The sequence below is a fragment of the Trachurus trachurus genome, assembly GCF_905171665.1.
Source record: "Trachurus trachurus genome assembly, chromosome: 11".
NCBI classification, from domain to species: Eukaryota; Metazoa; Chordata; class Actinopteri; order Carangiformes; family Carangidae; genus Trachurus; species Trachurus trachurus.
This window is the reverse complement of record NC_139904.1, coordinates 26,734,717-26,753,060: the sequence shown is the minus strand read 5'-3', so window position 1 is coordinate 26,753,060 and position 18,344 is coordinate 26,734,717. Positions and strand designations below refer to the sequence as shown.

The 18,344-nt window shown below is 42.5% G+C and overlaps 1 protein-coding gene across 1 annotated transcript in view; it reads left to right on the top strand.

Moving 5' to 3' along the window:
• csmd2 (CUB and Sushi multiple domains 2) overlaps positions 1-18,344 on the top strand; it is a gene marked incomplete at both ends in the record, with an annotated part of 242,791 nt that overhangs the window by 68,834 nt on the left and 155,613 nt on the right. Inside the window, one exon of the mRNA XM_083982762.1 lies at positions 4,502-4,709. Coding sequence (XP_083838888.1) covers positions 4,502-4,709 — 208 coding nt within the window. The remainder of the gene's footprint in view (positions 1-4,501; positions 4,710-18,344) is intronic.

Here is an 18,344-nt window from a genome sequence, read left to right as displayed (position 1 = left end):
CCCACTGCTGACAACCAGCTCAGACATGTGGCCGAGATAATCAAATTTTGTTTGATGAATATTTAAAAGAGAACAAAAAAGGTGAAATCGGAGAGAGTTTATTTTACCAGATGTTAATATTACAAGTCTGGGTAATACAAACTGACAGCAGAAAGAACATGAACATAAGTCATCATTCCATCATTTAAGAATGTGTCAACATGACATTTTTTCCATAAAAGAAATCTAATAACACAGACTTTGCTTTTGAAATGAAGACCAATTAACCCTGCTGGTGTTGATGAATCCCATCCCCCAGCCCACACACTCTCTCCTTTGTTTACACCTGCCTTCACACGACCTGAATAGGTTTTTTTTGTGGTTATACTCATTTCTTATTTACCATGACAGGACCTCATGTGTTCTCTCTCAGTCAGCTGCTTGTGCCAGTTGCCCTTCCCTCACTGTTAGCAAGCCCCCCCGCGGCAGCGACACCTGCCAGTGTGTGTTGTCTGACCCAACGTGACACAGTTCTTGAAAATAGTTCACTGTCGGCGAAGCTGATCCCACTGTATATAATTCTGCAGGATTTTACGAAACAAAAACTAATTCCTTCATTATTGAAACACATGCGCACGCCATCTATGTGTTAGTTTGCGTGTGTGTCTGTGTGTGTGTGTGTCTATGTGGCCAATAGTTCGTGTCAGTGCGCCTGCTGAGCGGAGCGCTGAGACAGTGTGCCATCTGCAACCAGGCTGGGAGTCAGGAAGCCCACATAGGAGCACACATGGCTGGGCACCACGCGCCAGCTCAGTCCCCACCCACCCACCCAATCCCATGCTGACACATGCACATGCCTGCACTCTGCATCTAAATGTGAAAGTATTATGTTCGCAGCTTGTGATCTGTGCCACAGAATTTTTCATATTTCATGTTAAGAACCCTTGTCGTCTCTCCCTTCCTTCTTTGTTTTGCTCTTCTGACCCAAACTCATCTCTTCCATTCTCCTCCTCTTCGCTCACCTTTGCACCTTGGTTGGAAAAGAGGAAAATTGCTCCAGTACTTGTGGATGTGATTACGCCACCACATATTACATGCTAACTGACAGCTCTCCCTGTGATAAATTGAAGCCACATAAAAGTCAGCGTTTACACCTGAGTGCTGCTTCATAAGTGTATTGTTAATGTCACTCCAATTATAGAACTCGTCCATATGTGGAAGAGCAGAAGTCACACTGTACTTTGGGAGCGGGGGGAGAACATTTTGGCACGGTCACCATTCTGGACTCAGGAGAGGGCGAGCGTGCCAGCACTGTCAAGCCATAGATAATAACTAGCCATTGATACTGATGGCAAGGATCATCTTTTACATTTCCTGTTAAATGCTCATCAATTTTTTCTCGTACCCCATAATCTCAAAAACTACACCACGTGTCATACGAGTACACTTAGAGATTTAACATCTCTTTTATTCCACACCATCACTCCTTTCTACAGAGAGAGGGACCGGGGATTTTTTGCTACTGCATAACCGTCTATCTGTTAAAGGACAATTCCGGGCAAATTCAACTCTGGGCTGTATTTTCTTAACATTTTAAGTCTAAAAGAAGGAATCTGAAGATTTTCAGTTTAATTGCTCCTGTTTTGCGCTAGTTGTGTCTGTCCCCGCAATTTTTTTCCACAGACAGCGTCAGATGGCTACTCAAACATGCACCGAGAAGTTTGTTTACCTCAAGCAAGTCAAGAGTTGATATTCCTATGTTGATGACACAAACGGGAGCTTCCAACTGCACGTGAACACACCGAGCGCGTCAACTTGGGTCTCGCACGAGACTCCACAAGACTTTGAATTAGATCTAGTTTTACAAACATGTCGGCTTGCTTGAAGTAAATAAATTTCTCGGTGCATGTTTGTGTAGACATCTGATGCTGTCTGTGGAAAAAAATGTGGCTTTGAGGGATGTAAACAGCCTAAACAGCAGAACTTCCATCCGCTCCCATTCATCGCTGCCGTGGCGATGCGCAAAACAGGATCAATTAAACTAATAATCTTCAGATTCCTTCTTTTAGACCTAAAATGATGGGAAAATACAGCCCCGAGTTGAATTTGCCTGCAATTGTCCTTTAATGTTATTGTGTCACACTTTGGTAAAATTCCACATAGTATTCTAGCTTTGGCTATATAATGTATATATACACTAATAACATAAGCATACACACAAACTTATACTGTATGTGTATGGGTGTGTGTGTTGTATATCAATTTTTAATGCATTTTAATCATTAATGTTTTTATAGCTTGCCCGCATTGCCCATTCATCCTCATATCTTGGTTACTAGGAATTGAATCGGCCCCTTACACTTTGTGAAAAACCATGACATCCTAAGTGACAGCCTGAAAATATGCACTGTTCAAGCGTGGGAAGCATCCTGACATCCACAATTGACTGCAGGAAAAACGGAATACGCTCCTGCGCATCTCAGTTTGAAGAGGTCAACAGTTTTTTAGTTTCCTATTGTCCACGGTATAATCATTTTTTAGTTTTCAATTGCGGTGCAGCGCCTGCATTGGCCAGCGGCCGCCGCAGAATGTAGCGAGTGATGGAGAGAGTGAAGGTGAAGGGGAGAGTTATAGGAGAGAGTCAGATACTTCAAGTGTGAAGAAACCGTCCGTGTGGAATATCAATGCTCTTCCTCATCTTTTCTTCTGTCTGCCTTCTACTTCCTGTCACTCCCACTGCAACAATCACCTGTCACCCCTCTCGCCATCTCTCTTTCTTCATTGTCCACCCTCCCCCTCTGCACTTTTCTCTCGCCCGTCCTCACTTGTCACCTGTCATCCTCTTCATCCCTTTTTTTTCTCGCCCTTCTGTCGTGGTTTCCCTCCTATTCAAGTTCACACCTCACAGGTTTCCGCTCGTCCGTACACTCCCTTTGCCCTCCCTCTGGGGGGGTTGCCGTGGTGACAGGTAGGATGGATGATAGACGGGGCATGGCACCTCTGAGCTCCTCCTCCCCCTTCCTTGAACCACCCCACACAGCTTGCTGGCCGCCCGCTAATGAATCCCACACCACCTATATTCAGACACAGGAACAGTGGGAAAGAATCATTCAAGATTTCTTTTGATGTGTCTGCTACATCACATATTGTAGTAATCAAGTGATCAAACCTCTGTTTTCGCCAAAATTCCACACAGGATTTGATGTAGCACTGTATTGTAGAAAGCTTAATGAACATATCAGAAGCTGGGCAGGAGAATTATCCTGGCAAGACATTAAATACATGCTTTATTATTTAATGGTCTCCTTAAAGCAGTCTTGAGGAGGGAAGAGTTGCTTTGATTAACACAAATCTGAATTAATCAGAATTTAATCACTTCCCCACAAGTTGCATTTGGTTGCATCACGCATCCTACCCCGCTCCCCACTGACTGTAAAAACACTGTGGGGCATTTTGAAATCCTATGACTGTCGTCTCTCTGGCCTATGGCGAAGATTTCAGACAGAGGAACAATATGCTGTAACTCGCTGCACATCTTCATGCTTCTGAATATGAAAATCTTGCACTTTGGCTCTTGGCGAAGAGATCATTTGTGGCCACGAAAAACTAATAAATAATAAATATTTTTTGTTGGGGGGGGGGGGGGGGTGAGGCCAAAAGGCACGCACAAAACTTCACCCCACAAAGTTTCCACTTAGTTAAACCTATGTGACACAGTTTGGAGGACTTTTCTTGTTGAATCATTCTGTCTGCATCATCAGTATTACCAGTCATGTCCTCACTGTAATTTCTCAGACGGATGATGCAGGCTTGATTATAACTTAGCTCAACTAGCATCTGTGCCACTGCCAACTATTTATTATAGTTTATTACAGTCAGGCTCTTGTGCAGAAATTCATTAGACTCATCAAGAACTATGGCAAGATAAGGTCTCTTTCAGTCCTGTGAAGATACTGAATCTGTTGTATTATGGGTTTGCAGCTAAATGTGTGCACAGCAGATAGCTGGTCTCTAAAGCTATGCTCCCAATTCACTCAGCTGAAGGTTTCCTGCTGGCCTGTTTTAGGTCTCTCTGGCTCGATATATATTCCTAGCACGACGAAAGCACCTCCTGGTGTCTTTATCACAGAAATGGATCAGACAACAGCCAAGGACAAGTGTAAGAATCAGTCCAAAAGACAGTGAAAAACTTTCTGCGCTCCTAAAACTGACAGCTCCTCAGAGCCCGACACTCAGGTGCATGAGTGTAACAGTCTTCAGAAACTTTCTCCACAGCTGCTGTTGCAGGGGGTGTTGTGCCAATATGGTGCCAACTCACATTTTATTGTTTCATGGGTCAAACTCGACCTTTATCTGCAGTGAAGCTGCAGTTTGTGTTTATTAGCCTTTTTACAACCTTCGCTGTCCTGCTGTTTCCATTTGTCTGTACATCTTCAATTATACCTGCACCACAGGTCTGTGATTGCATTTGTCTATATTTCCTACTTTTACTAAGTCTTCTTCTCATCTCTGCTCCCTGCAGCGGACGATGGGTGTGGCGGCACACTGCGAGGCCAGAGCGGGGTGATCACCACTCCCAATTACCCTGCTGAGTACAACAACAACGCTGACTGCACCTGGACCGTGCTGGCTGAGCCCGGAGACACCATCGCCCTTGTTTTCTCTGACTTTCAGCTGGAGGACGACTATGACCTTTTGGAGGTCAGCGGCACTGATGGCTCTTCGCAGTGGTGAGTAGTCAGCCTGCAGCGTTTTGCCTGGGGAGCGAGCTGAACAGGGGGGCAGGAAAGGAGGGTGGAATCCAACTGCTAGCTCATCCTGCCCATAGGCACTTTTAAGATGAAGGGATAAGCTGCTTGAAGTGTGGTTGAAAGAGAAGGGGTGGTTGGGGAGGTCCAGTGGAACTTGCGTGACGAGGTCAGGACCATAACGGACTGAGATGCAGAGCCAATGAATGTAGAATGCAACAGGTGGATGTATAACCTTCGTCTTGTGTTGGCTTTCTACTGCCAATGGTGTTCGGGACAGTTTTGACCCGTGTTTTAAATCAGCTGTAAAACACACTAAAACAATTATTTATCATCTCATTTGTTTCTGATCTCTTGGTTACATTATTAGACTTCCTGATCCATGAAAAGGTTGGTTTTGCACTTATGAATTCAGTTTGAATTCTCATTATTGTTCTTATCGTTATAACCGGGTCAAAATTGACCCTAACACCACAAATGTCATAATTTTAACCAGAGCATTTTAGAATTTTGTGACATTTTTTATTTTGTTTAAATAGATGTTCCTGACAAAGTCAAAAAGCCTTGATGCTATAAACAAATTCATGTGGTACTTTTATGCATTTAAAACGGGAGAAAACGGGGGTGAAAATGAGGTGTTTGATAGGCAGCCCAGCGCCTCTGTGTCATGTTGTCTGTGGTTTTAAGTTTTAATGTGAACACTCCATCTTGCTCATTCACTCGTTTCTCTGACTCAGTCTCACACAAACACACAGACTCAGCTCTAATGATGAAGAGGTAGGATATCCTGGCGTCAGAGAGGGTCTCTCACCATCTGTGGCAGCTCCTCCTCTCACTGACAACTCTCTCAGCTCAGGAAGTAATTAGTGAGCTCGATTACCACCGCCAGCCGTATAGTGTCATTTTACCCGCACTCACACGTACACACACACACACACACACTTGCAGTAAAGCCCATATGGGCACAAATGGACATGTGCACAATAAGTATTCACACTTTCAGCCACACTTCCATATATTTGTGCTGGCAGTCTTAAGAACTTGCACAAACAGATGTACTCTTTCACACTCCCTGTACTGTACCACGTTGGTACCACACATCTGAACACACAAGGCTAATAACAGTGTGAAAATATACATTGGTCTAATTAAAATGGATGGATGCAAGTATTATGCTCCAGAAAAAAAAAATTCTGCACCCTTTGCTTGCCTTGGGTGATATGTAAAAATGCAGGTTTAGTTTTGGGATCATATGGGAGATTGGCAGCTCAGATAAACAGGGGAAGACAGAGGAGACTTTGAAGCTACAGCCACAGGCTGTTGACTGGAAGGGACAAGGGGGTAACACTGGCTGAGCTACTAACACTTGAAATACACAGATATAAGGAGAGAATGATGGAGCAATAGAGGACAGCTGATGCAGCAGACAGGTTCAGAGAGAATATATGAGAAGTCATCTTAAAGTGAGATGGCCCCTGGAAACTTGTGTCAGTTTCGGTCTTTCACTCAGTATTTAAGCAATAACACTTCCCAAGAAGAACTTGATTGACTGTGAGTGGTCTTAAAACTGAGAATTGTGCCTTGTAGTCTGATATTAAAGTCTCTTTGAATCTCTGCTTGGCCAACTGAGAGTTCATCGCTTCCCAGACTCCCACAGACAGCAGCCTGACTATGCTTCTTATGCACATTTTACGGTGTCATCATCTCCTCTCTGTTGTCGGGCGGGGTGCCCAAATCTCTACTGAGTCTGTCATCTTTGTGGCGATTGTTGCCGGAGGCGCCTATGGTGGTGCACCTGCGGCACGCCGGCACTGTCTTAAAGAGCAAGAAAAACAGTGAGGGGGGAAAAGAAAAAGTGACTAGAAAGAATAGAAAAGGGCCATTGGCAAGCAATGCAGAGCGCAAGTCACAGTTGATCATGCACATTGCAAGGAAAAGGCAGCACAGGGGACAGAGGACACGGTGCAGACATGCTGGCTTGCCTCTATTGTTTCATTTTTTTCCCTAGTCATGCTGGCTTAGGTTTTACCCGCAGAGCGTCGACTTCAAAAGCGTTCGCCGTCTTGTCCGAAATACAAAAAATCCCACCAGCCTATTTTCACCGCAGTAACTTTATCTTTGAGGTGTAAGTGGTTGTGTATCTGTAATTTTTGGAGGGAGTTGGGGAGCGGTAGGTGGGACAGAGGGGGAGTGACAGGGTCAAACACTGAGAATAAGCAGACACCGGAGGAGAGGAGCGGAGAGGGAGGGCAGGACCTTTGGAGGCGAGGACGGACGTGGAAGTGGAGAACTAGATGGATGGGTGGAGGGATTACGACTTTCCAGCTGGCGGCTAATTAGAGAGGTCAGGTGGAGCGCTATGATGGTGCTGACCTCAAGCACATATCCTCTCAGTGAATGGCTCAGTGGGCCCTCTGCTCTGTGAGGCTTGAAGGCACTAGCACTCTCTGCTTGTCTCACCATATAATTGGACTGGTGTGCTCTTTAATCACACCGGTTTGTACAGGGGTTGGGTATGTTTTAGTTTGTGTTTTTAAAGTTTGCTTTTCTCAGGTGTGCATGTATTAGCTGTTTGGTTCACAATTCAACTCTGGTTTTAAGGTTGTTGTTTTGGTAGCACTTTACAATAAGGGTCCCTTAATTAACGTTAGTTAGTACATTATTAATAAGCATTAATATATGAATGAATGTGTTTAATTGATGCTAAGTATCCATCCATCCATTTTATTATTACTTAATAATGTATTAACTAACTTTTAGTAGTAAACATTAATTAAAGCAGAAGTGAGTGATATATTTGTGTTAATATAAGTCTTAAATAGTTATATCTTCCGACAGCAATCACTTACATAGAGTGTTTGGACCGAAACACGGGTCTCTCAGTCCCTCTGCTCTGCTCTGAGCCGAAGAGAAAACATTTATCGTATCCTACAGTTTTTATCCAATGAGGAGAGAGAACGGCATGCAGGGCTGTGTGTGCAGCCAAGGGACGCCGTGAATGTGGTGACGTAGGGACGAGGACTGTTATGGTGCGTTCAAGGAAACTCGTATTTTTCCGACCGTGAAGTGGTACCAGTTCGATCTGGTACGAGTTCACCGGTCGGAAGTTACGAGTGGCCGTTATAGTGACTTTCACCGGTAAAACAGGTCGGAAAAACACGAGTGGGTTGCCTTAAACGCTACAAAGTCGTAAGTTGTGACTTGAAGCTGTAATTTACGATTTCAAAAGCCTGCCTGGAACGCAGCATTAGCGAAAACGACCGGACCACTCACTTCTGCTTTAACTGCTTACTAATAGGCTAATTAATGTGTTTCCTAATCCTAAGTAATACATAATAATGATTGTTAATATATCTGTAAACAGTTAATTAATGCTTAATAATGTACTACCAAGGGACCCTTATTGTAAAGTGTTACTGTTTTTTTTCCATAAAGCTCATTAGACTAGGAAATATGATGCATTGTGTCCTATCAGAATATACCTGCCTGTTTTTCATTTTCTTTCATTACTTATCTGAACTTAAATGACACACGCTGATGACATCATTGCGGCCTGACCTTACAGAAAGGATGAACGTGTTAGAGTGCTTTTATGATTTTACAGCTATTGAGTATGCACAAAGAGCGCATCCCACCATTTCACTGGTTACTTAATTTAATTTGTGGGGGAGTTCCAGGACTAGTATTGATTGATACCTGACTGACAGGTTGATTGGTCCAATAGGAGAAGAGAGGCCAACGATCAGAGTCAAATCCATGCTTCCCTCATCGATCTACAACAGCTCAGACCAAAGCAAGTCAAGTTTGCATTCTGCACCTGTTTGTGTGCCTGTGTCTATTCTTTGAGTAGAAGAAAATGAAGCAGAATCAACACCATCAATCACCATCAAGAACATCGCCCCCTTTGACTATGTGAATCCGATCTTGCTCACTCGCGTCCTTGTTTACCATAGCATCCAGAGATTTGATTGGCGGCCCTGCAGAGTTAGCATTCTGAAAAGGCCGCAGGAAAAGACAGTCTTGAAGACCTGACTCCAGGAGCTGAAATGTGAATATGGATCGAATGTGGCAGCGGCATGAGCTGGTAAAAATAAATAAATAAATAGAAAGGACAACTGAATCCTACCTCCTCTCGGCATTCCTCTGACAGGACTGCTTCGGTGTTTCTTGCCCAGGGGAACGCATTACTCTGCCATTACACTGTTTGCATCCACATTGATTTTCCTCCCCATCACCATCCACTTTGAGGCAATGTAAATAACGCCCGGCGCTCACCAACTGCCAGATGCTCATTCGCCTGCTTGCTACTAAGTGGAACTCACAGCTATTTGACTTGTAATGTTTTTTGGCGTGCAATTGTTTTGCGAAGCACCATAATACATTTTCATCTACCAGCAGTGCTCCCTTGAGATGTTGAAAGTCCCGTAGCACCTTGGATACTGTAAATAGAGAGTAAAAAAAGTGCTTGAAAGCACTCTGAATATTGGCTTTACTCCTTTGGTTTTACAAAAAAAAGCCTTTCTGTTATAAAAAGAAAGAAAAGAAAAGCATCACAGCTCAGTAATCCCACCATTTTACTGTACAGAAAGCATTTCCAAACAAAACTTGTGTCTTTGCTAACTTTTGTAAACTCCCATGAGGGTTTTCTTGTCTTTTTTTTTTTTCTTTCACTACATGCATCCAACGCTGACAACACAAAGCTCCCTGGGTAAATGAAACTTATTCCTTCCTGTTTGGAGATCTGAAAGACCAATGCATTTTGATCCCAGTTGGTAGCCTCCCATCCTTTCTCCTCTCTCTTTTAACCCTTACACCCAGTGGACACACCAGCATTTAATGAAATATATAGATTATCCCCACAGTGCTGATACGTGTCAATTTGTCCCAGCCCGTGGAGAGAGGATGTTTGTCTGTGTGTGAGGAAAAAGAGTGTGTAACAGAAAGAGATAAAGAGCTGTTTGAGCGGAGCACAGAACACTGGATATGTATTGATTGGCTGTTAGGTTGACTCACCTGAGAGTGAGTGAACAGCTTTTTAAGTCCAGGGGCTGTTTTCTTTAGCTTCCGCGGGGAGTTAGAGCAATATGAGTATGTTTCATTTTTGTGGAGATAAATGCCTCAACTTTTGTTTTTGTGTTTTCAAAGAGATTGGTAAAGTTTTTTTTTTCTTTTTTCTTTTCTTTTCTTTTTTATATATTTCATGCTGGGCTCATGAGAGTTTAGAGTTTACTGCAGCTCAAATTCAGTTAGAATTTACCACGATGATTATACATTTCCAGGATTGTGCGCAGGTGTTATGTCGCCGTACAGCTGTGACAGTCTGTATATTTACATTTGTGTGCAAATGTGTGTGTGAGCTTGCCAACCGCTGTTCACCATGGGGGTGACACACTCGTCCCACACACTCTCCCAGTGGGAGAGAGTGTTCTGCGGTAAGCGATTGGCCGCCAGTCATGTGCTTTTTTCTTTATTTAGTGGTTCCTGTAATAAAACAGTCAGACTGAGTGATCGAGCAACATATCGTCTGACCATTGTTTTGCTTGCAGCTGAAAAATAGGTGTTTGCCCACCTGTGATCCTGGAAGTCCCCTGCTTGGAAACATAATGCAATGTATGTTCAGGCACTAGAGTAGTCATTTTTGGTGTTTGAATACACAGCATTGGCAGCCTGTGCAGGGGGCACTTTGCCTAGATGTGTTTTTAAATGGATACTGTGCGATAATCGAGTGGGCGTATATTCTCAGTCTGCATGTTGAATACATATTTTTATATCCATTTCTTCTGCTGTGGCCTGTTTCTCACAACACAGTCTGGAAGGAAGCATTTAGCTGTGGAGCTTTACCGGTAATTCACTGCTACATCACTAGTCTGGTCACGTCTAGGAGGGTCTGACGCTTGCGATTCTCTCCCTCCCCATGTCTTTGGCTACCTCTTTGAGTCTCTCTCTCACTCTCTCTCTCTTTCTCTCCCCCTCCCTCCCTCTTCTTGGGGGATGTCATAAAGCATCTCAGTGCATAGTTTGGTCTGATTGTCTAATGAAAGTCTACAGTCTTTCATTATACATTTGGTTGCCATTTACTATAAGTGGATGCTCTCATCATAAAATCCACATACAAATCATCCAAAGCAAAAGTAAAGCATGGAGGATAAATAGCGTGCACTGAATTCAGTAAAGTTTTTCCAGATTCCAGAGTTTTAAATGAAGCCCAAGGCGTCCGTGCGCTGCATGTCGGATTTATTTTTGATTTGTGCATTCACAAACACCGGTTGCCGTTCACTCGTGCTCCCCTAACGTTGCGTGTCTGTGGCAATGGGGCGCGGTGTGCATATCCAAAAGCCCACTAAACTTTACTTCTCCGAACTCATGTGGAGGTGAACTTTGGTTAACATGGAAATGTTTCACGGCTGATGTGAGGGATGGTAATGAAGCCCTGACGCACGTCGTGGATCATCATGTCAAACGCAAGTACATGGTCGTGCTGTGGGTAGGTTATAGTGTATATACCAGCCACATTGATCACATCCTCTTATCCCATGTCCGATTCCGTCTGTTTTACACAGCCGTCCTTTCATTGTCTTTCCTCCACACACTTTCTATCTCCTTCTTTCACTATTCTCATCGGTAACACTTTACAATAAGGGTCCCTTAATTAACATTAGTATTAGTACATTATTAAGCATTAATATATAAACTATTGTGTTAATTAATGCTGAGTAATGCATACATAATGATAACTAGTGACATTATTCAACTTTTATTATTACTTAATTTATTAACTAACTTTGAGTAGTAAACATTAATTAACTGCTTACTAATAGGCTACATTAATTAATGTGTTTCCTAACCCTAAGTAATTCATAACAATGATTGTTAATCTATCTGTTAACAGTTAATTAATGCTTAATAATGTACTAACTAACATTAATTAAGGGACCCTTATTGTAAAGTGTTACCGTGTTTTTTAATCAAAATGGATCACCAACAGACTGCTGTGACTGATGTGAATGATGTTTAAAAATCAAATTTGCTTGGTGTTTTTAATTTTCAAAGTGAACAATGTAGATGTGCATCTCCATTAGGTTTAGTGATGGATTTATGTTGGGTACTTTCCTAGTCATATATATTGTTTGTATCCATACTGCATTTATGTTTGATGGGCAAACCTGAGGAAAGTATCTGTGGATGATTCACCTGGAGAGAACCTTTGAATCCTCTGTAAATTTTTGCAGTTCATAATGTCAGCCCTGCTGTCTTCTTGAATGTTTTTTTTCTCCCCCATTCTTCACTTCTTTTTCCTGCAGTGTCAGCTTTTATACTTCTAAAACTATAGTTTGGCTTATCGGCCTGTGCTCAACCAGTGGATCGATAGCTGTCGTTGCCAGTCTCTCCACCATGGCCCCCTCAAAGTATGTTTGTCTGAGTCAGGATTTATTAACAACAGCACTTGGTTGAGGACTCAATCTGCAACCTGCCATCGATCAAAACTGCAGTCATGATGAACTTTGCGCCACCCGCCAAGAAATACACCAGCGGAACATTATCTCCAACACCTGGTGCCGCGCTGCAGATTGGCTAACCGCTGCACTCCACACTTTGTTACTCACTCTGTCACATTGCTCAGGCTAAGAGCTGAAGAGGAAAAGGGATTTGGAGTGCAGAGAGCAAGGTTAGCAAAAATGGGCCAAACCTATCAACTTTCAAGGCTCGCTTGTGCGTTTTCTCCCCCTCTCTCTCTCTCTCTTTCAAGGTGAGGCCTATTTCCGTTATATTGTCAAAAATACACCGCGGCAAATGAGGGGAGGCGTTCTATTCTTGATGATTATACATCATTAATTGTCATTGATCATCTGTGTTATGTTGAGAAACAGCAGGTGCAGCAATTTACCAGGCAATATTTAGTCTAACCTATAAACCAGCTCCCATGAGGCCGGCAGCCTGGATAGCAATGTGACTGTGTAAGCATGTCTAGCCATGTGTTACCTCACCACCCCCGCCACCCCCACCCCTTCCATCCCACTGAGACCAGAGAACACGCAGAGGTTAGAGGTAATGGGCCAGATCACTGTGCACTGACTGGGTGTCTCTTTAGTTGTGTTTACTAAGCACTGCACCACTGGGATCCAATCTGTCGCTTTTAACAGTCCCACAGATGCACTAATGGCTTATGATTTGTACACAGAGACATATTTGAAGTTATCCACATTGGCGCCCGGGGCCTGCAAATGGATCAGAGGCTTTTTGGAGATGCACTATTTCACTTGTGCAAAAAAAAAGTGTCAACTTGTTTTCTGTAAGTAGTCTAATATCCATATCTCTGTGTATTTATGACAATTAGAAACTACCACAATTGGTGAATAATCCTTTTATCCTTTTATGTTTTTATCTTGATCTATAATCCTCCAAACTCTGAACTCTTAATTGTATTACGAGATGAGTTGTGGAACTGTTGATACTGTAAGTTCAAGCATCAACATAGTCAAAACAAAAATTAATCTCTCGCTCCCCTATGTCTTTCATCGTTCGTCGCTTTTGTGCAAACAATTGTTGTACATTGATGTTTGTTCGTCAGCTTCCATTGATGCTTCATCTCAGTGCTCACTTTGATCCCTTAATTCACTTCCTGGGTCAAGTGCTGCTAACCTAAAGGGGGATGCCTTGCTTCAGAGGCTGTTTGTTATGGTGTGATCAAAAGAGAATAGTTGCTGTATGGAAATTTGTTTTTTGAGCTCCTTGCTCGGTCAACATCACAGTTTTCTGCCAGATTTTTGGGGCCTTTAAGCTGCACGTGACTGTGAGGCACGTCACACCAGTCGATTAATCAATCACAGTAATTAGCCAAGATAGAGAAATGGGAGGGGGGAGGGCTGAGGAGGAGAGGCTTAGAAGGATAGGAACATATGAAATCAATCGGCCGAAAGCACCGTGCACTCAGTGGTCTGTTGTAGAGGACACTGGGTACGGCAATTAGATTGTAAAAGCAGGGCAGCGAGGACAAGTGCACACAGCTCTTTAATGCCAAGGCACTGCATTACATCTGATTGTGTGGTGTGTGTGTCTCTGTGTGCACTTGACAAGGTTCTCCTGCACAAAAAAAAAATCCAACAGGTCCTTGAAAGTACTGAGTCTGGAAATCAGATTAATTCCTGTCATACAGTAGATAAAACCCCTTCAACTGAAAAGCAGCAGCAGTGATCTGAGTGGTATGAGTGGTAAACTCACACCATTGGTCAGTAGAGTGTTGGGTAACACTTTACAATAAGGGTCCCTTAATTAACGTTAGTTAGTACATTATTAAGCATTAATTAACTGTTTACAGATATATTAACAGTCATTATTATGTATTATTTAGGATTAGGAAACACATTAATTAATGTAGCCTATTAGTAAGCAGTTAATTAATGTTTACTACTCAAAGTTAGTTGATAAATGTAAAAGTTGAATAATGTAATTAGTTATCATTATGTATGCATTACTCAGCATTAATTAACACATTAGTTTATATATTAATGCTTAATAATTTACTAACTAACGTTAATTAAGGGACCCTTATTGTAATGTGTTACCGAGTGTTGGAATTTCCCATCAGCCACTGCCCCTTAGAAATCACCTGGGGCAAACATTTTCTACTTTGTCATCAGGGGGTCCGTTGATGGCGGCTTTTTATTCACTGGAAGTACTGTATCAGAGGTTACAGGCAGACAGGCTTGATGCAGGCCCTTTATTTCTAATTCCCACAAATGTGAGTCGATGGAGTACCAAAACACAGACACAGTATGTTCGCTATGAATGAATGGCAGTCACAGAGAGAGGGCCGATAAAGACTTTATAGACATTTAGACTAACCCTGCCAATGTGGCGCCCCAGCCAGACCAGCATTGGAACAGTCTATATCAGAAGAGGACTCCTGTGACAGCAGACTATTTATTTTAATGTTGAGAGCATGTTGTTCTATTGCATTTTTGACAAGTATTGTGGCACGCCTGGACAAGAGGCGCTATCCATGATGCTGAAAAGGTCTGATTTAATTCTGCCATGTTCAATTAGCATTTAACCTTTTGTTTCATTGTGTGTGATTTGCATGAGGGAAGAACAAGACACATGTTCAGGCTAGAAAAGGAAGCTAGTACCAGTGGCACCAGTGGTTGTTAGCGATGTTAGCATGGAGTTACAGTTTAGTCTTGGGAACTGTCAGGACCTTCTTCTACACTTTAACTGTTTTATTTTCAACTGATTTAAGACATTTCAAATTTGCACACAAGACCACAATGAGAAAGATAATGTATAATCCATCATATCCTCAACAGATTAATCTCCATAAAACAAACATCCATGCTAATTCAAAAGGACTTCAGGCTGTTTTAATACATGCTATCATGAATTAAAGTTAAATAGACAAGAGTGGATATACAAGGTGGATCTTTTTTAGCAGTGTGGCCATGCTGCAGTAACAACAGAACATCTTGTCCCTGAGCATCCCCTGAGTGGACGGAGATGTCACTGTCTGATCTGGGTCACTGCTCAACCACAACACATCGCTATTCTCTGTCTCTGACCTCCCTTTTTTCACAGAACAGCTTGCAAATATAACAACAAAGGGCACAAAACACACAACATCCACAACCTCCGCTTTGGAGAAAAAAACGAGCTGTCTTGACAGGTAATTTAACGTGACAACATCAGCCAAGGACGTCAGATAATTTCCCTTCTTTCCAATGCAAATCAGCTTGCTTTTGGGGAATCAAGTGCCATTGTGCTTGACATTGGAGGTTGTTTCTACCAAATCCCTGAAACGATAGAAACCAGAGGAGTCAAGTCAAAACTGGTAAAATTAAAAAGTCTGATTTTAAGAATAAAAAAATTCTTAACGGCTGAGTCCTTCAGGACTCTTGTGGTGACACAGCCAATTAATGCAGCGGACTCAGACACTGAGTGACTCTCACCTTTGAGGACACATCACTCACACAGCTGGGGTCCTCCTCTACTCACCTCAAAACTCATGATCATTCATAAAATATCCCTGAATTATAGGGTCACATTTGTGGCTGTCGATGAAAGAAGAAAAGAGGGATCAAAAGAGGGGGAGGGAACCTGCAAGGTGAAATAAAGCAAGGACATGTTCGCTGGTTTGGAGTGTAATATATCTTAATCTTCTTTGGAACAGCAGGACAGGGTGTGTGTGTGTGTGTGTGTGTATGTGTGTGCGCGTCTCTACAGTTGGTATGTGTTTGCTTCTCACCTGGTGCCACCGTGAACACATGTGCATGTGAAGAGTGGCGGTGAGTGATGCCACCTCTTCCCATTCATCAGACTGAGGTTGTCTTTTTTGTATGAGGTGACACTAGGCCAATCTGATTATATTTACAGAGGAACCTTTATGAACTCTAATGAACGTGACTTGACCGGCAATTGCAGGTTGCACAGCAGCGTGCCTCCATAAAAACTCTTCTCAACTGCATCAATAAACAAAGGGAGGCAAAGGGAGACGAGCAGCGTTGTCCCTGAGTGTAAAAAGCCTTAGCTGCAATGTACAATCCAAAGAGTGAGTTGATTTAAAACTTTAAATTCAAAGCTAGTTGTTGTACCGCTGCCAAAATTGACAACACTGGTGTGTGTGCTGTATATCTTCAAACAAAGAATGAATTATATTATTCTATTGAGACAATATGTAATGACCTCTGAATAAAAAAAGTTCTTTTTCCATAAAGACATTCTGAAAAACTTGACAATTTATTACATTTTCAAAATGTTTAATTTAAAAAAGTCCCAAACCTCAGAAGACTGTTAACTGCATAATGTAATAACTTCAAACATTATATTAGACAGTTTATTAAATTATGCTTTTAGCATTTTTGTTGCATTAAAGATAGACTATTAAATTATGATTTTTATTGGATTTTATTACACTGGTAGCAAATCTTGAGTTTCGGCACAGGTGTTAGAGACTGAGGTTTCTCTTATATTTGAATACCCAATTGTATTCATTGCAAGACTATTGCTTCTTCAGGGGTTAAGTCAAAGCTAAAGTGATATAGCAGTTATGTGATCCATTAGACCCCCACCCCCTCCCACTGTAAGTGGGTTTTTTGCTTGGTAGAGATTTTTGGAGAGTGCCAGAGAGGTGTCAGCATCATATTGATCCCCCAGCACTGCAATCTCTCTTAATCCCACTTTGCCCACTGACAGAATGAGACAGAAGCAAAGACAGAGAGACAGGAAAAGAAACTTTTATCTTGACAAAGCTTTAGCATAATACATCTGTGGTGACAGGACATTGTAAGCACACCCAAAGGGCTCTTTTAACAAATTATTGGTCATTTTGTAATTGTAGGAAACTCAAATATTTAAAGGTTGCTCGACTGTGTTGCTAGGTTTTGGAAATGAAATGCAGGAATTGCATAGACACACGCACATGCACCGAACATGCAGCTGATTCCAGTGTACCTTTGAGCACAGGCTATCAGTGTTACCCCCTCTGCTAAACATGTACACTTCATAGCCCTCTGAGACATTAAAGCTGCCTGCTTGCCGCCCTTCCTGTTTTTTAATTAGATGGTCTGATTAGAGAACATTGACAACGGGGGATGGGGGGTGTCAAGGGGGAGCAGGGAGAAAAAATAATTAAAATAGGGATTAGACTGGTCTGGGGCTCATGTGGACAGAATTAACGGGCGAGGGCTATGCCTGCTCTATCACTCGCAGATCAGTGTTGCTAATATCACGGTGTTATTAGCTTCACTATCCTCCCCAACTGTGTGATAACGGAGGATTACGGAAGGTGCTGTGGCCAGTGAACCAGGGAAAAAACAGTGTGATTTGTCTTAGCATGGCTAATTAGTGCGCCGTTTGCATGGATGAAATGGATCAGGGATGAAGCTGTTCCTTTGACAGAGGGCCAGTTTGGGAGGATATGTCGTAGCTCTGTACAAGAACACACACAGCAAACATGCAGAGCTCTTGCTGTCTTGCCGCATGTAAATAAACAGAAGCGGGCATTAAATTAGAGCGTTTACTTTAGGATAGTGGAGGGAGAAGAGTCGTCATGTCTGCAGACCTTCCTCCAGACAATGAGATGTTCCCCTTGTCTCTTTGCTCATTCTGCTCTGTCATGTTAATTACTGATTCTGAAGTGGGTCTGGGATAATGAATAATGGAGTGCCTTGTTTGATCTAGTGGTTTTTGCTGATGCAGGTTGGTAGCATGCACTGTATGTCAGTGTTTGCACTTTGGTGTTGAAGCTGGAGGCCTCCAAACACATTACTACTGCTTAATGCTTTAATGCTTCAGTTGGTAACAATTATTCAGTCATATTTGCTGGAAGTGTCACTATATTCTGATAGTCGGACATTAAATGGGTAATTTAGGACAAAATCCAACTCCTCTGGCTCCACCTACAGCCTGTAATCGTATTTGCCAAAATCGTCCGCGACCGAAGATTCTCCTGCAGTCAGGTAGAGGGAGCAGAAGGAGCAGCCAATCGCAGCTCCTACACGTCGTAGTAAGCTGACGAAAGTGAAAGTAAAGGCTTGGCAGAGGTTCAGGAAGGTGTATTGTCTTGAAATTTCCAACCAAGTCGCGGAGTTTACTTTCACTTTCATCAATTTACCAACTGGAGCTTTA